Genomic DNA, 19,890 nt, shown 5'->3' on the forward strand with positions numbered 1-19,890 from the left:
TTAGTAGGAAGAAAAATAAATTTATTCGTTCTATGGCAGTAGTGCATAGAAGATCGTGAATTTTTACATTTTTACACAATCAACTCTATTAATTTGGAGTGATTTATTAAAGGATGCATTCAAGACTAATTTAGAAAAATGTTAAACGAGTTATATTTGCACCAAATGAGTGGTCTCTGGACCAAAATGATAGCATTTTAATTATTTAAATACAATTTAAATTAAGTAACATATTAAACGATTTATTCTTCTATCAAACACGAATGTTCCCTGGACCCAATGTTCTATTTTAATTATGTAATTACTTTATACTTATTTCTAATAAGTGCAGCGGAGCGCACGGGTACGGCTAGTGTTAAAATAAATGTATTTAAATGTGAACATTCACAATTAACGAGAAGATTAACGGGAACGTGAAAGTTAATTGTGAATGCTCACATTCAAATGTATTTATTTTAACAATATTTCCGTTATCGTTGTCGTTTCCGTTCTCGGTTTATTGTGAACCAGTCTTAACTTGTCCCAACCAAGATTCGAACCGGAAGCCGATCGTTTCACAGTCAGGTGTGCTAACCGTTTACTCTACAGCGATTATTATTATTATTATTATTATTATTATTATTATTATTATTATCATTATAGCATTATTATTAGTAGTATTACTGTTATCATCATTATCGTAATCATTAGGATGATTAAGATTATGATTATCAGGATTATTATGATGGTTATTATTTATTACTGTCTTGTAAGTTATCATTAGGTACAAGTATTAGAAACCTGATTAATTCTTAATTTGTTATTCTCGTTCCTATAACATAGGATAATTATTGTAAATCATATAGGCCTATATAATTTTATATTGTAACATGGCTAGAATACGATAATGATTGTTCTGTAACAATAATTTATAACGTGCACACCAATAGAAAGTGTAGTTTTCTATAGTATAGGCTGGTTCACAATAAACCGGGAACGGAAACGAGAACGGAAATAATGTTAAAATAAATGTACAGTATTAAATGTCAGCATTCAGAATAGTTAATTGTGAATGCTTACCTTTAAATACATTTATTTTAAAAATATTTCCGTTCTAGTTCTCGTTGCCGTTTCCGTTCTCGGTTTATTGTGAACCAGCTTTTAATATTTTCATGTTTCATATCATTGTGTTACAAACAATTTTTTTTATTTAGTTGCTATAAAAGATAGCCTAATTACTATAAAGTGTAAACCATCTTGGACTATATAGCCTCATTTTCAACTATCTTTATTAAAATATCAATTAATACTATCCGTCCAATAACGAGTTTTCATGCGTTGAAAGGTTCCGTACAAATTTTACGGAACAAACGTTTGAGTCATGGGTCCTGCGCTAACAGGTTAACTCGCAGTTATTCGAGAACCAGTAAAAATTTTGAGTGGCCATCACTTTTAAAAGTAATTTCCATCCTTTCTCAACATTTCTCTCGCTTTGACCCCCCATCTAACGTGAAAAACAAAAAAGTTTTCAAAGGTGAAAGGTGAAGTTGCAAATGTCTGTTCTGAACACATCAATCTCCATCGAAGTTAATTTTTTTTTTCTCACTTTCCAAAAAATATTTTCAGTTCGATTTTTTTCCTATGTTTTCCTTAGACATTGAGCTATCAATCCAAAAAATTACAGCGCGATTGATTAAGTATTATAGGATCTACGACATGATATATATTTAAAGAACCGGGAAATGCATAAGCCAATGCTTCCTATAGGAGCACGGTCCGAGCGATATTGCTTGCTTATCAGTACAACAGTCCCGCATAGACATCCGAGACTGTCGGGAGTGATCTAGTATCGGTAATCTCGGGAGCAAGAGAGTCTCGTGTTCTCTATCAATGAGTCATTTGGCTACGTTAGGTACTCGCGCACTGGGCGAGACTGCGGCGATTACGCAACCGAGAACGGGCGATAATATGAGGCAGTCTGCCCGACTCTAATTCTAACTTTCAGATTTTTGGACAGCAGACTGGATGATAAGAGCTTCTCAACCGAATAATAACACGCATTTCCCATATTTATTCTGCGTTTAATTTCCTCCCGAGTGTCATTTATATTTGTTACTGTTGCTCCAAGATATTTGAACTTCTCCACCTCTTCAAAAGATAAATTTCCAATTTTTATATTTCCATTTCGTACAATATTCTGGTCACGAGACATAATCATATACTTTGTCTTTTCGGGATTTACTTCCAAACCTCTCTCTTTACTTGCTTCCAGTAAAATTCCCGTCTTTTCCCTAATCGTTTGTGGATTTTCTCCTAACATTCACGTCATCCGCATAGACAAGCAGCTGATGTAACCCGTTCAATTCCAAACCCTCTCTGTTATCCTGGACTTTCCTAATGGCATACTCTAGAGCAAAGTTAAAAAGTAAAGGTGATAGTGCATCTCCTTGCTTTAGCCCACAGTGAATTGGAAACGCATCTGACAGAAACTGACCTATACGGACTCTGCTGTACGTTTCACTGAGACGCATTTTAATTAATCGAACTAGTTTCTTGGGAATACCAAATTCAATAAGAATATCATATAAAACTTCTCTCTTAACCGAGTCATATGCCTTTTTGAAATCTATGAATAACTGACAATATAAAGTACATTTTAAAAAATATAATCTCAAAACTACTCGCCCTAACAACACCAAACGTTACACAGATGATAGTATTGCAGGCATGGAAATTATGGCAGTTTTAAAAATCATATGTGTCACAACAAGAGACAGGGAAGTTGCCCAACTTTTGTTATTAATATTACAGATGACAATATCATACCTAGCTGGTCGTAAGACACTCTGCCTGCGAGAGTAGGTCTTCGAGGTGCCTTTCCTTCTCAACTTGTGCTTATATCTACGGTGCCCACTGGAAGTCTGGTAGCCAGGTATCTCTGAAGAAATACAACTTTTGGGATCCCGAACCATTGACACGTGCTCCTCTTGTGGAACAGTGATGACGTGTACTGTCTTCCTCTTGTCACGGATAATTGCAATGCTGTGATAAATTATAAGATGAACAATAAATTAAACAATTATTCTCAAAGTACTAAAACCATCTTACACAAGCATCCACAACAACATAAATATTACTGAATAATCACACATAAATACTGGTTATGAGCTACAAACTGCAAACTTCCACTCACTGTGTTGTGAGGAAATATTTTAATTTTACATGCTTAGTTAAAATGTAATTAATATACCTATTGATATTTATAATTTTATCATAATTAATATTAAGGGAGTTTGTTGAATCTTTCATAGGATACAATATGCTGCATAAAGATTTTTCAATTACAAAGAACTTTTATATTATTTTATTTATTTATTTATTTAACCTGGTAGAGATAAGGCCATCAGGCCTTCTCTTCCCCTCTACCAGGGGATTACAACTACAATATAAAGAATACAATTACAATTATAATTACAATTAATATTGAATTTACAAATACAATAAAAATCAAAGTATTAAAAGAATTAACAGACTAATAAAAGCTAGACAGTTCATTGTAAAAATTAAGAAGAGAGAAAATTCTTTTTTATTAACTAATTAAAAATAAAATCTACTCTACGCAGTAAGAAAATGCTTAATAAGCTTGCTTTTGAACGCTACTAAATTCCGACAGTCTCTGATGTCACTGGGTAGGGTATTCCACAAGCGCGAGAGCGAGATTGTGTATGATGATGAATACGATGATGTCTTATGTGTTGGTATGGCTAGTATGCGGCTATTTTGCGTGCATGTGAAGAGATTATGATATGATGACAGGTAGCTGAAACGGGAGGCAAGGTAGGTAGGTGTAGAGGTGTGAAGGACTTGGAAAAGGAGAACAAGAGAATGAAAATTTCTACGTTCGTCAAGCCATAGCCAGTTTAGAGTTTGGAAGGATGGGGTAATGTGGTCAACGCGACAGACATCGCAGACGAAGTGAACACAAGAATTATGAACACGTTGTAATCTTTGCGACTGGTTGACATTGAGGTCGGTCAGTAGAGAATCACAATAATCGAAGTGGGGCATTACTAGTGTTTCCACTAGTATTTTCTTGAGCGATAGCGGGAGGAATTTTCGAACGCTGTTTAAGGAATGTAGTATGGAAAGCACTTTTTTGATAATATGGGTTACTTGATAATTCCAGATAATTACTGTCCATTCATTGTACTTTTAATACTGATTAGACTTTGATATTCCACTCTGTCCTGGAAATTAACATTTTCTATGTTTCGGAACTACAACACATTTCATCACCTCACGTCCCAACTATTCAAAGACTGAAGGACACAAATTTAGAAATAGAAAATATAAACATAACAATATTGTTTTTCTTGTTCAGGAAATCATTCCAACATTAAGTTTTTTATTTAACAAAACACTTATAAAGTATTTTTTTGTATGTTGATCCAGTTGACAATATGAATTAACGTAATGTCACATACTTTTTCTCAATTAATGTGTTTACACTCTTAGACAAAAAAAATGACCGGGCTCCAGATTCTATGTCCGATTCGGAAAACTTCGGGTGCATTCGTCAGAGCATGATACACACGCGGACGAATTTCTTCTGTCGTAAATGTTTCCTACACTCCACTGCCACCACTATATGATGATAATATAACATGCTTCTTGAAGGGTCATCGTCTCTCTCGCATAGCGTAGTCGGTAGCATTGTGGTCTTGTATTGCAAAGGTTTTCAGTTCGAATCTCAGTCTATACTTTGTTTTTTTCATTCTCATTTTTTACTTCTTGTATACTGATAATAACCAGTATTGTGAAATATTTAACAGAAAGTTAATATTTACAAAGGGCAAGTTAGATACATAATAGCAATCCCTTCCCTTGTCTCTTGTATTTGAAGAGACTAAACGAAATTTTCTCGGATAGAAATAAACAAAAATAAACCTTAAGTAAAAGAAACCCTTCTTGGATAAGAATAAACAAGCATAATCTTTTCCCTTCTATTAAACAAAATAAAGAAATACATCTCGGAGACCAATAAACAAAAATCAAAATAGACAAAAAAAATTCAATATTGGGTATGTAATCCCTCCGCTTCTATAACCGCCTGCATCCTACGGGGTACACGACCTTGAATCGCCTACACTAGAAGCTAGACTGTTACCATGGAGCTATTAAAAAAGCAGATATGTAACGACACTATTTACGAGTGTAGCCAATATCAGGAACGCATTGGTTTTGTCTTTAACATTATTCATCTCATTTTTTGCAATACTATTAATATTATGATGATGATGATTATTATTATTATTATTATTATTATTATTATTATTATTATTATTATTATTGTGTTTTTAATACTATGAATATTATTGTTATTATTCTGGTTGTTGCATTATTATTATTATTATTATTATTATTGTGTTTTAATACTATGAATATTATAATTATTCTGATTGTTGCACCACCACCACCACCACCACCACCACCACTACTACTACTACCACCACTACTACTACCACTACTACTAATACAAATTATAGTAACTGATCAATACACCTTATGGAGAAGGGAGAAGATCCAAGAACTGAGCATCTATTTTAATTCAAGGGTAATTAGGAAGAAGTCTCCGATATTACTGAATGTTTTTGTTTAATTTTTGAACTAATCTAAACTCCTGTGCACGTTAATAAATGTATTATTTGTTTCTAGCTAGAGAAAAAAATAAAACGAAACAAATATATATACTTATCTGAAGGCGGATACGAACCCGGGTTTTCTGCGTGTGAAGTCAGAGTTTTACCACGGAGCTATGACACACACACAGTTCAAATCGTTGTTGCCGATATAAGAGTATGTTCTTGGATCTCGCTGGTTTCGTCCTTACTACTCTGATTTTAGTCTTGTGTATCAGGCGCACAGCCGAACGGAACTTAGACAAATTTATGCTTCAAGAGTCCGGTCATTTTTTTTGTGTAAGAGTGTACATATAAAAAGTGGATATGTCCAAATGTTTTTTTTTTTCAAGAAATTATATAAAAGAAAACAGTGAAACTTTTTACTAAAGTTGGTGGCTACATGAGAATACTATATAAAATATATGAGATTATTTTACTGTATCAGAAACATGAGGGACAGTTTTTTCGTTTTCTGAAAAATTAACATTTTGGGCTTGTCCGGTTTTTGTACCAACCTTTCAATTATTCTAATCAAGCACTGGAAGAAAGATTGAGTGGCAAGTCGCACTCTACACTCACCTATAAATTGAAACCTCACTATTCTTTGCCATTTCTTCAAACTTGGGCTCCTCCCTCACTATGTCAACATCACATGAATCTTCCTGAAAATAAAGAGGAAAGAAATACCCGTATAACAGAAAGAAAGGAGAAAAGGTCAATGGAAGAAACAGGCCAAATAATAAAATATAGTAATGTATGTGGAAATATGAAATTGAGATTTTTGTGAATGTTACTTAAGGGGGAAAAAAGGTTGAAAACAGTGTATAATATTAAAGATGACCCTGAGAAAGAGCTAATATTACAAATGGATTTAGGAACCGTCACATAAGCCCGCCATCGGTCCCTATCCTGAGCAAGATTAATCCAGTACCTACCATCATATCCCACCTCCCTCCCATCTACACCTTGGCTTCCCCAAAGGTCTTTACCCCAGATCTTTCAACTAACTCTATATATGCATTTCTAGATTCACTCGTATGTGCTACATACCCTGTCCATCTCAAACGTCTGCATTTAATGTTCCTAATTATGTCAGGTGAAGAATACAATGCGTTCAGTTCTGCGTTGTGTAACTTTCTCCATTCTTCTGTAACTTAATGCCTCTTAGCCTAAAATATTTTCCTAAGCACCTTATTCTCAAACACTCTTAACCTCTGTTCCTCTCTCAAAGTGAGAGTCCAATTTTTTTACCTTTTGAAAGGATAAATTTCCAATTTTTATATTTTCATTTCGTACTACCTTCTGGTCATGAGACATGATCATATATTTTGTCTTTCCGGGGTTTACTTCCAAACCTACCTCCTTACTTTCTTCAAGTAAAATTCCCGTGTTTTCCCTAATAGCTTGTGCATTTTCTCCTAACATATTCACGTCATCAGCATAGACAAGCAGCTGATGTGGAACATCTATATATATAATTTGAACTGGTAATGGAAATTACGGGAAAACGGCTGAACGGATTTTAATAAATAACCCCTCATTTAGAAGCTTGGAACTCAAAGAGTCGATTTCTAAAACACGGACTAAATCGTGGTTCCAAACCTCGGCTTTTAAACCACGATCAAGGTCTGAATCCTTGTGCGATTTGTAAAACAAAGTCGGGACGCGGCTTGAGAAGAAACCTAGGGTCATGTGTTTTATATATGGCACCGCAGCTTACAATCGATTTTTATTCTTGTAAACAATCGATGTTAGAAAGAAATGAACATCAGGAATAATATTTTTATTGAACTGCAGTAAGTCACATTCTTTTTTTCTCAGCTAAGGTATTGTTATATTTACTAATTTACAGAATATAATATGTGCGTTTGAATACTAGCATTACTTTAGATATTTAATAGGGAACGGATTTTTAGGTATCAGAATTATATTACCCAAATAATTAGCACAAATCGAGCGTTTATGTTGTAGTTTATCATTTGTTTACAACTACTACCAACATCAACTACCTGAAAACCCGGTTCTAAGGAATTAATAACCTAAATATTAACTGGGTTAAAATTTCAATTGAAACTAAAATGTAGTAAGGTTCTATTTTCACATATAATATTACGTGGAAAGCTCTAGTAGCATAAAACTTAAAATAAGAAGTCAAAATCACGGTGGCTTCATATTCTTGTAGGCCCACAACATTTTCGAGTATTAAATGAAATGTCCAAAACTCTATAAAGACTAAGAATTAAGTTATATCGTCTTATAGGCATAAAGATATAATTAATGTAAATTATTATATCTTACTTCCCTGAAAGAAACAAGAAGGTTTAAAAAAGCCGTCTCTTGCATTTCGTTGCAGATTATTATTATTTAGCATTCTTGCTAAATTTGCGTTGATTCCTTCGAAAATCGAAATATTCGTCTCAAATTATCGTCATTATATAGTTACAAAGGATTATTCCTGTTTCTTATCATTCTAATCTGGGATTTAATATTCGTTGTCCAAATTTTCCTTTGATAGTCATCCAGCTGATCTACTTCCTCCATCTTGTATACATGAAGCCGTGGTCTCTGTTTCAGACAATGGTTTCGAGCCATGGCTCAGAAAAATGGAAAAGACCTCGTTTTATAAATCCGAACGTGGCTTAAAGCCATGGTCGTGGTCTAGACCTCGTTTTAGAAATCGACCCAAAGTTTTTCAGAAAAATAGTAATTTTAAGTGAAATGTCAATTTTTCAACATAATTTTCCTATTTTCCAACATCCATCTGCAGTCAGTTTTGAGAACTAGCTAATTACATTTCAGAATAAAACAAAACACACACTACAGTAAACAACATTACACGAAGGCCATGATCTGCAAGAATGCTGACATATTTAGAGCTCAAATTAAATTTGTTATTAAAAACTTAACTTACTAAAAATAATTTACAGGTTCGATTCTGTGGTGTGTAATCTTCTGGGTACAGCTGTGTATTGGATATTAAAAACTACGAAACTTGAAGTGGTTTGATGACATTATTACAATTACAAATAAAATATTATTGTAGTTAATGCCATGATGTGACTATTTTTCATTAATGCTATTCATGATATGAAAGTGAAACGTTTTGGAGTTATATAAGTAGATGTAGATTTTTATTTCTATATTTTACCGAGTGGTGGCTATATAGTATATATAGTATATGTTACAGAAAGCTATAAAACTTACGTAAGATAATAATATTATTAAAAATCAAATATTTGTATAGTTATTAATCAAGTGGAGTTGGGTCTTTTTCTATATTTAATGGCGGTGTGGTGTAGATATTTATATGCGTGATTCTCTTCAGTATTGGCTCGAGAGAGAGTATCTTTCATTATTACGGAAGCAAATAACTTTCAGAATGTCTGGTATTCTTCATTGAAAATAAATCTGAAAAATGTTTATTTGAACGTCTAATGAACTTAGTTTCCAGCATTTGCTGCAAAAGCCACTAGTTTTGTTATATTTCTATATTCCTGGAGTTCAAACTTAGAAAAGGAGGGCATGTTCTCCAAAAGCCAGATGCCTGGTCACTCTGGGTAGTAACAGTGGTGGCAGCTGTATTGCATAACTTGGCTGTAGATGAAAAAGAAGAAGTAGAACCAATGGAGGACTTACCTAATAATCAGGGTAATGTTGTTATTGTGGAAAGCATCTTCACATAATGTAAATATAAACGTTTATTTGCTATAGTAATCATTATTACACATTAACACACAATTAAGAACAAAATAATACAAAAATTTATTATTTAGATCATTTCATTTTGTTTTAGTTTCATTTTATTATCCAGATCTTTAATTTCACGTTCATAACTTTGTGCCTTCAAAGTTTTTAGTGCAATTTGTTTTTCAAGTTCCAAAATTTCACATTTTCTCTGATATTGTTTACATTTAAATTCCAACTCCATTCTTTTAATTTCCACAGCAATATCATGTTTTGCTTTCTTCCTATCCACAATACTTTCACTCATACAATGAAAAAAGTTTTTCCTTTTAGGTGTTGGTCTGTGTGATGATGTTAACACGTCATTTCTTGTAACCTCAGGGTTGCTGCTGCCTCTGGTCATATTGAGGCTATGGTCATCTGCTAACGTGATGAGATTACAGTCAGAAGCTTCTCCGACGTTCTCAAATACAACGGATATGTCTCCGATCACAGCAGCATTGGAACTGTATTGATTCTCATCTGGATCAAACTGAGTTCTCAAACCAGACACAATTTTGGCATCGGTGCTATCTGATTTCAGTTCATGAACTCCACTACCAGTTTGTAGAAACCCGATCTGAATTGGATGAATATTAACAATTAATAAAAAAATTGATTATTTCTTGCAGCCACGTCCCACTACGTGTTTAGCTGCTGAAATACTAGCATTACATTATACTGAGTACCCAAATATCTTGGAGTTATTTTCGATAGTAAGTTAACATGGAGCAACTATTTGAAATACATTTCTGAAAAATCTCGTAAAAGATTCTCCCTTCTAAAAATACTAGCAGGAAAGAAATGGGGATGCTCTAGGAATACTTTGAACACTACATACAAAATGTTTATACAGCCAGTGCTGACATACTGCGGAGAAATTTTAATTACTTCACCTTTCATAAACGAAATAGAGTAAGTTCAAAACCAAGCTCTCAGACTTATTACTGGTGGAATCAAAACAACGCCAATAGATTCTATGAGATTCCTCACTAATATTAACAGCATAAAAATGACAGTAGAAGAAAAAGCACTGATTCAATATGAAAAACTTATCAGATTACAAAGAAACAATTGGCATTCATACAGTCCTCTTTGTAGATTGAAAACTCAAAAAAGTTTCATATCCATTGTTCAAGAATTAAAACAGAAAATCAATATCCCGAATTTAAAAGAAAACTTACAAATTAAACCAAACCCTTTGACTTTATTAAATATAGAATATAATCTAAATTTAACAGAAGAAATACTGAAATCAGAAGTAAACACGGAAATAATGAAACAATTGTCTTTAGGGACAATTAATATTAGGTACCCTCCATGGCTTCATTTATACACCGACGGATCCATGATCTCCAGAGAACAAGGTGCCGGTGCAGGTATTATGTGCTGTCTCTTCTCACTTTATAGATCTCTTGGATATGGAACAACAAGTTTTGATGGTGAAATAATTGCAATAAGTGAATGTCTCAGGAATCTTCTATGCCACATCAATAAATTTAGGAATGCAATTATATTGTCAGACTCCAAAGCAGCTATTCTATCAATCGTCACTAAACACACACCTTCATCTCAAACAACAGAAATAACTAAAATGCTCTCTCAATTAATATCACTCAATAAAAGAATTGTATTCCAATAGATACCATCCCATTGTGGAATCCTGGGAAATGAGAATGCGGATGCTTTAGCAAAGAAGGGCAGCACTGCTACTTACAGACCTGTTACTAAATCTACATATTACTCTGTGAAAGGATTTATTAAATCTATATACTTAGACTTCAATAAACAAAATTTGATAATACAATCTCAAGGGAAAAAATGGAATTCTCTCCATCATAATCCACAGTTGATTCCCGATTTACCACGAAAATCGTCTGTAGCTGCATTTAGATTGGCAACAGGCCATGATTGTTTGGCCAAACATCTGCATAGAATTGGAATATATCAGTCCCCTAACTGCCCATTGTGCAACTCAAACCAAGAAATGGATTCGGAACACCTCAAAATCTGTGCTTCAGTGGCTGGCCACGATAATGTCTTTGAAAAATATTGGAGTGCAAGAGGTCAAATGAATGTATTGTCAAACACCTGGCATTAGAAAACAACAACAACAACATTATACTAAGTCAACCAAAACTAATGCCATTAATTTTGCTCGCTTTTGCTTCCTTTCTGAGATAAAAATTGTTTCGTGTGAAACATTTCATAGCGTGTTTTGGGAAAGCCATTGCTAGAATTCCCAATAAACTCAGTTAATTTAAGAGAGCAGTGTATGATGATAATAAATGATTGAAAGAATTTTAGTTTTATCTTTCCAGTGGTATTCCCCCAATATAGGCAAACATTTCATCCCAGGTTTTGCTACAAAAACTTAGGTCAATAGCTACATTTGTATTCCCCAACAAAATTATTTCGGGATTATCTCAGTTTAAAATTTTACCGGAGAAATGTCGACTGATAAAAATAAATACGAAAAACTAAGATAATAGAAATAACAAGATGGCGTGTAGGCGACTGAAATATTAAATTAATGAAAGTGAAAATGATAACGACGAGGCATATGACCAAGAATGTAAAACTGGGCATCCTCAGTGGATAAAAGAACACGCCATACACTTTCAGGATTACAATAACATTTTACTTTGTAACACATTTTAGGTTATCTGAAACTTCACCTTCGCCTTTGTCAGTCAACCATTTGTGTGTTTTTCTATTTTCTTTTTTATTTCCTATTGCTATTTATTGCGTTAAATTGAAAAAATCATATTACAGAAAGTGTCCCTAAACTAAATTCAACATGTTTTGCTAATAGATCTATGCAAGATAAAGTACATGTCAATACTTTAAAAACAATATACTTTGCATACTTCCACTCAGTAATGAGTTTTGGAATAATATTCTGGGGAAATTCCACAGATAGTAACAGTATATTCCTACTACAAAAAAAGTAATTAGAAAAATAGTAGGTGCCAAATCCAGGGAATCGTGTAGGACTACTAAAAAAAAAAAACTACAAATAATGCCCACGGTTTGTCACTATATTTTTTCATTAAAATAAAGTCCCTCATATGTAATTGTGAAAGCTTTGTAACTAATGTAACAGTTCATAGCATACTTACTCGACAAAAATATGACTTCCATACTCCATTGGCAAGTCTATCGTGCTATCAAAAAGGAGTGGGTTATATGGCAGTAAAATTTTTTAATAACCTATGGATATAAAAAATGAATCTCAAAACATAAGATTATTTAGGGTCAAATTACGTAATTTCTCACGCCTTCTATTCTGTAGGTGGATTTACGATATTCAACAACACTCCAGGTATATTTCTGTCTTGCACTAAGAATCATAATAAAGTGCTGCCAACTAATACCAGATATCACCAAAGAGGGTAAAATCACAATGCTACGTACGGAAATAATAATAATAATAATAATAATAATAATAATAATAATAATAATAATAATAATAATAATATAGTATTAACAATAACAATGTCTTGGTTATTTACTATATCTCATCTTTATGTTGCGAGGTGTTTCCTAAATAGTTCAATAATTTATGAAATAGTATGTTTTCCTCCTGGACTTCTCGCATATTATGTTGGTGATTAGTATGATCTAATATTACGTAAAATCTATTTTGTCTGGCAACATGGAATTCATTTCTTTGACTGAACAGTTAATGATTGAAGAGACCTAACCTAAAAATGTATTTACCTGCTTGCATTTTCATCAGTTTCCTTTACTGAAAACCGAAATTGTTCCTGCCAACATAAGTTAGAAAATAACTGCCAGTTGTAGTATTTGACAGAACCCGAAATTCGAAACAAAGTTTGTAAAACAAAATTCAACCTGAGAGCTAGAAAACCACTATAATCCACTAGCATATGTAGTCATAGGGGAGGATTGGTTAGGTTTCAATCTTAGGGTATTAAGTAAGCTGATCCAGACTATAGTCTGTGACTATAATTAAGACTTTAAAGTACTATTAAGATTTTTTTGACATGTTCCATATTCTAGCTGTGAAGTGATGTACAAATACCATGGAATGTAAATAAATACAATACCACACAATTGTGCAATAATATATTGTTAAGCTCTCTCATATGCCGAAGTAACAGCAGAAGAGACGTCTAGGCAAGGAGTCCATGCTGAATGCATTAATGAAACTTGTTGAGCATGCCAGTCTCTATAGCTCCACTCACCTCGGCTTCACTTTTTATTGGAGAAGGATTAAGTGACATTCCAGTTTCTTCAAATTTTATTTCCGATGTGGCATCATAACTCTGGTCCACACACTCCTTCTTTATCCAAGTGGTGTCGAAATCCAATAGAGTCATTCCCTGAATAAAATAAAGACACCAATTTATACCAGTTGTTTTGAATTTGACGGGTTGCAAGCTGCTCTCTTGTTCTACATACCAGTGCTTAGTTGCTACTTGCAGAATTGGCGTGAAATAGCGAATATAATTTAAGGTGGAATGGAGACCAGACCTCGAGAGCTGCATACAGCATATAAGACAAGATAATATTTTCTATCTTTAGGTGACTCCAATATCGAACTATGTGTGATGGACACTAGATTACATTATACAAACTCAAAATATATCTGTAAATGGTTAATTTTGAATCTATTAAAGCCTCAGCTTCAATTTATTTATAGTTATGAAACGATCTTAAAGTTTATTCATAATGAATAAGGCTAGGATTTTGATGAAATTGCATCTCTTTTCTGGTAAGCCAGAAACATAGCTGCTTTGGTATTTATATGTTATATGATAAACTGTTTTAAGACATATTTGTTAGGGCATTTGTTTTTTCATTTTTTGCCCGTTTCAAATCTTAAGAGCATTTTTTGTTTTATTCGGTCATTTTTTAGGTATTTTCGTTTAATTTTGGCCATAAATCCCCATTATTAACGTAAAATAATGTTTATTTCCTTTGACATTTTCTCCACATATTTTGTCCATTAATAACCATTATTTCCTATATTATTTTAATCGTTTTTGTACACAAATATTGCCATTTTAACGTACTATACCCCATGTAATGGATCAGTCCAATCACCCCTTCAATATAGACTCCTCTATACCTGCTAGTTCCGGATAAGAGTGGCCTTCTGGTGGACTACATCGAACTACATCAGGTAAAATAATTAATTAAAATGTACCACTTAGAAAAAAAAATATGTAAAATTAAATAAATTTAAATGTTGGTACTAGAATTTAATTTTAATATTAGTCTAAATATGAAGTAGTACAAAACCTCTTTTCCTACTAAGCCAATTATGTAAGAACAATTTTTAGGGCATTTTTAAGGACATTTTTTTTAAAAGATTCTTAGGTCATAAATGCACTGTTTTTAGGACATTTTTTCATGATTTATAAGTCATCAAAATCGTAGCCCTAATAATGAATATGTAAGTATGATTTCTATTTTATTTAATATTAAACGTGTTGGGAAAGGGTATTAAGTAGTCTTTGATGATGAAAGCTTCAAACTGCCAACACAAAAGTCAAGTATCAAGAACTGACTATGAAATTGGAAAACGGTAAGCTTATAGGAGAAATATTTTCTCTAGTGAAAGTTATGAGATATATAACCAAGTATGTGAAGACTCAGTCTCTTATAATTTTTTTTTCTTGAATTGGACTGTGTCCTGTACTGTGACATCGGTTTTGTTAAAGTACCTATCGCTATTGACTTTTATGCAATTAGTTTTTTGTAATTTGTCGTGTCTTAGGTGCAAATTATATTGGTTTAAGATGTTATTTCAATGTTTCCACTATTACAAAGCATTAACTGAAGAACTTCGGCCAAGCAAAAATTAGGCTTTAGTATTTATTTCTGGGACATTTCTCAGCAATTTTGAGTGTATAAGTGAATGCACATCTGATATTTTATTGTACTGACTTCCAAAGCCTAATAAGAGGCGTAATCTTATATTTTAAAACTTCCATATCCTATTTGTTAACCCTCGCAAACTGTCAGGTCTAAAATTACGTACAACCTACCTGGGGTCTTTTTCTGACCCCGGACAATTTTTCTAAATTTTTAATTAAACTTTTGATGTCTTCGTATTATTTCATATATGTCATATGATGTTATACAACTTATTATACAGTAATTACATTTTATTTATTAATATTACTGTCGTGTTGTTTTTCTCTTTCATTGACTACAATCAGGTATTCCTTATGACTAGACTTCGTTGAATTGCCACACACAGCATGCAATCAGGTTGCCAATGTACGATAGTATAGAGGAGGTGAGCGACCGCCCGGTCTCGTAGTATAAGCAGTTCATGTTAAGAGTTGTGATCGGTCCAAATAGAGCAGCTACAGCTAATGTATACCTATGTAAGCACTTGTTTTTGTATTACTGTGGTTGGAATAGTCAAAGCTTAATATTTGTTCAGTGTAGACAAGAATTCAATCAAACATACTACAATGAGTGTGTTGCTATTCCAAACAAATGCCCCTGAAATACACCCGCAGCCAGTCTTGACCACGTTGAGAAACGTGGTTGGATGCTGTTAATTATTATGCAGAATATTACGGCAAATTAATGGAGGTAATTGATGCATTGGATAGCACAGACAGTTCTGTTGTTGCAGCTGTAAAATCATTGCCTTCTGAACAGCTATTGGAAGATATTCTGTTCATTGATTCTAATTTTAAAATCGTGTCCAAAGCATCACCCTGTTAGAATCGTCTAAACTACAACTCTCAGAAGCCCTTAATATAGCGGATAAAGTATCACAAACCGTTATCCAAAATAACAATTCATTAATTTCAGAAAAAGTGAAATGTAAGTTGAGAAATATTATTGCTAAAAATTCTGCCTATTCACAATTTCGTATTATAAATTATGTACTATCAGGTCATGATAAGACGTCTGAAGTTGGTGCACTAAAAGTAGTGACTTTCCGTTCTTCAAATATGCACCTATTACATCGTTTGATGTTTAACGTACATTTTCCCAATATAAAAACTGTTTAAGTGACCATCGTAGGAGGTTCACATTGCAGTCGCTCAAAATGTACGTAACTCTTCACTGCAATGCACATATTCAAGGATGATGTGAGTATATTACATTAAATTTTAAGAGTTAATATATCTCACTATAAAATAATTGTGTATTTACATGTTTAGATATTTCTACTTCAGTGATCATTCATTATATTTCTTGAATGCAGGATACAGGTTTTATTGTAACCGCACTATACTGCTCAGTATTTACATCAGAGGCATACTCCATCCTTTGCACGCCCCATTCTCATACAGTCTATACCGCGTGCATAGAAAACCTTACGATTCTCGTGGCAATTCCACGAAGTCTATTTATGACTGAAATTGTATCCAGTACAGACAATTATTGAAACAGCGTTTGTTACAACAATGATTTAAGTACCAGCTGCATATTGAAGCCAATACAGAGTCATAACAGCATTTAAATTAAATAACTTCAGCACATAAATCTAATTACTGTGTTTTGCCTTACTGATCATAGACAAAAGGCGAATTTTCATAAGGTTGAATCAATGACATGTTACGTTACGTTAATTTAGGCTTCCATATAGTTACAATAGTGTAAGAATGTGCCCTTTCTACCAAAAGCCTAAACTAACATAATAAACAAGTCCGACCTTACAAAAGCTTGCTGCCCAATATTTCTTTTGTTTATGGTATATATGAGCCAACTGGGAAGCCAGTAGATAAATACATTTGATCTTAACCTGGTAACGCTATTATAAAGAATTGATATTATGCAAATCTGAAAAATTATTTAGTGGAGCAATTATGTAATATACATATGTTAAGACTGGTAATTAATCGAGCAAATGTAACCTTGGCTTTCTTTAGTCCAGGTTAGTTTTTTAGAATAGAAAATTGTAACTGCGTAACTTTTTATCTGCGTATGGCATAGGAGTTTCAATTTACCTCCGTTAAAGGTTTCTTCTCTTCTATAACATCATTTGTATGTGTGGACAATGGATCGACCTCAGGTTCTGTCTTGATTGCATCCATAGCTCTAACGGTAAACTGAGAGAAATGATTAACGCCGGGATTACGACCAACGTTCGAATACACTACTGTCTGTGAAAACTGCAATCTAATTTATTTTATATATTACTCATATCGATGTACACAAATGTTTTACTGTTTCAGACCAATACACATGAGTACATCACTACTTTGTCTAACCTCCACGAAATGCTATACGTGTGGCATTGAATCAAAGATGCCTTGGATATTTTCCCGGGGAATGGCCTGCCAGGCTGCTTGTATACGTGCCCTGAGTTGCCAGATGTGGCTACTTGTTGCCATTCTGGCGCCTATAATAAATATGATAGATTTATTCGTTCCATAATATTCTTACATTTGCTTTATAGCATAGAATAAAGAACATGTCAAATTCTTACATTTAACGTATAAAAATGTTAATATGAAATATGTACAGAATTAATACCGGTACCGGTACCAAAATAATGATAACATATTATACAATGCAATACGTTTTACCATTTAATAGTGTTAAAATTTTACACAGTACTGTGAAATGTCAAGAATTCATCTACAGAATAGAAAGTGTGCGATATTAAGTAATTTTAACTTAAATAAGGCAGAGTTTTGGTCAGGAAGATTATTGAAACATTTTATCGTCATGTAGGGTACTCCTCTTTGATAGCATGATAAATTTGATGATGACATATGAAAATCATTCTTTTTGCGGGTATTTATACTATGTATGGCTGAATTAGTTGGAAAATTTTCTTTATTGCATAAAAGGAAATTTATTAAAGAGTATAGGTACTGATTTGTTAAGGTCAGAATCTCTCATTTTTTTTTAAATAATCTGCACAATTCTCTAGCCTTTGCTCCAACTATTATTCTAATGGTTCTTTTTTGTAATAAGAATCTATTTTTACTATCTGCAGAATTTCCCCAAAATATTATTCCGTAGGCCATAATGGAATGAAAATAGGCAAAATATATCGTCTTTAAGACACTGCTGTTTAGAAATTGTTAACGACCTAATTGCGAAGCATGCTAAGCTAAGTTTGGGGGTTATTTCTTTAATATGATTTTTCCAATTTAATGTATTATTAATATGCAAACCAGGAAATTGGTTTCTACTAGGGGTATATTGTTGATAGTTGTGTCCAATGTTTCAGAGATTAAATTTGAAATGGTTTTAAATTGAATTATGTTGGCTTTATTAATGTTTAATAGTAATTTATTGGTTCTGAACCAGCCATTCATTTTAAGGAGTATTGTTTTTTTTTATATTTGAATGTGGCAAAGTTGTTCTCTGTAATTATAATACTTGTGTCCTCTGCAGATAGTATAGGATAACCTGTTCCATTTATCATGGGGCCAAGGTTATTTATAAAAATTAGAAAAAGAAGAGAGACTAATATAGATCGTTGCGAGACCCCAGTATGAACATTTCCCCATATTGAAGTAGATTTAAAGGAGTTGCTGAATGCGTTGATTTCAACTTTTTGTTTTCTGTTTAGGAGATATGACTCAAACCACTGATATGCTATGCCTTTAATACCATAGTATCACAGTCTACTATATACAGTTGCGAAGCTTGAGGTGTTTTTTTGCAAATCTCGTGATAAAGCGCTCCAAGCGGTTAGCAACTAGAAACAATAGACTGTCCATGGTCGACTTTGGATTGTGTCGTATTTCTATCGAGTGCTAGCTCGTTGCGTATTTCACATTGATGCTTGTGAAATGTTCGTTAATGGTTGTAATGAAAATGTTAATGGCTAAAATATAATAATTGGAATAATAATATGGGACAAGGAGGAGACGTTTGTAGTGCTATAAATTGTAGCAACAGTAAGAGAGAGGCCAGAGTTATCCTTTGTCCGATTTCCGAAAGATTCAGAAAGGTTCTTGGGTTTCCACAAGAATGCTATGCAGAAACAAAACTCTTAATTTTGAAGTTCTTTGTGACTGTTAGAATACATTATATCCTTAAATTTCACAATGAAATGTTTCAGTCTAACCGAAAGGACATTAGATACCGGTTAAAGTTCTGTCACTTAGGCTGCTAAATTTCCAGAGAAATAAAGGTTAGGTTTACTTTTTTTTCAGAGGATATATTTTTAATTGTAGCTATTAATTTTGTTATTATTTTTATGTGTTATTTTACTAAAGACGTAGAAAAATTAAGTTTGTTTTAATGAAATTTATTGATCACGTTTTATTTTCAATTCTGGTCGGATTATTATTGCTTAGGCCTACTCTTTTTCTTTCAAAGGATATATTTTTAATTACAGCTGTTAATTTTGTTGTTATTTTTGTTTGTTGCTTTACTAGAGACGTAGAAAAAGTCTGTTACAATAAAATTTATTGATCACGTTTTATTTCCAATTCTGGTGTGATTATTATTGCTTAACCTCATCCCACTTTAACTACGTAAGCCTACACTACAAGTACCGGTACACGTAAGTTACTCCATTAATTCATATTTCCATTACTAT

At 33.1% G+C, this 19,890-nt stretch overlaps 2 protein-coding genes across 3 annotated transcripts in view; both read right to left on the bottom strand.

Moving 5' to 3' along the window:
- The window catches only part of LOC138691923 (zinc finger protein 583-like), a 37,663-nt gene extending 31,339 nt beyond the window's left edge, over window positions 1-6,324 (bottom strand). For both annotated transcript variants that reach the window (XM_069814559.1, XM_069814557.1), the window contains exons 1-2: window positions 6,240-6,324; window positions 2,806-3,021 (exon numbers count right to left, since the gene is read on the bottom strand). The gene's annotated coding sequence lies outside the window, so the exon portion shown is untranslated. The remainder of the gene's footprint in view (window positions 1-2,805; window positions 3,022-6,239) is intronic.
- Window positions 6,325-9,340: 3,016 nt separating this feature from the next.
- Window positions 9,341-17,613, bottom strand: LOC138691926 (uncharacterized). The gene is made up of 3 exons (XM_069814572.1): window positions 17,333-17,613; window positions 13,595-13,732; window positions 9,341-9,963 (listed from the first exon to the last, which is right to left on the bottom strand). Exons 1-3 carry the CDS (start codon window positions 17,417-17,419, stop codon window positions 9,430-9,432), a joined length of 759 nt encoding a protein of 252 aa, XP_069670673.1. The 5' UTR covers window positions 17,420-17,613; the 3' UTR covers window positions 9,341-9,429.
- Between the last annotated feature and the right edge of the window lie 2,277 nt (window positions 17,614-19,890).

Source organism: Periplaneta americana, chromosome 16 (genome assembly GCF_040183065.1).
Source record: "Periplaneta americana isolate PAMFEO1 chromosome 16, P.americana_PAMFEO1_priV1, whole genome shotgun sequence".
Classification (NCBI taxonomy): Eukaryota; Metazoa; Arthropoda; class Insecta; order Blattodea; family Blattidae; genus Periplaneta; species Periplaneta americana.

Coding starts and splice junctions, on each gene's coding strand:
- LOC138691926 (XM_069814572.1), bottom strand. CDS start 17,419: ATGGATGCAATCAAGACAGAACCTGAGGTCGATCCATTGTCCACACAT. Junction 13,733..17,332: donor AGAAGAAACCTTTAACGGAG/GTAAATTGAAAC, acceptor TATTTTATTCAG/GGAATGACTCTATTGGATTT. Junction 9,964..13,594: donor CAATAAAAAGTGAAGCCGAG/GTGAGTGGAGCT, acceptor CATCCAATTCAG/ATCGGGTTTCTACAAACTGG.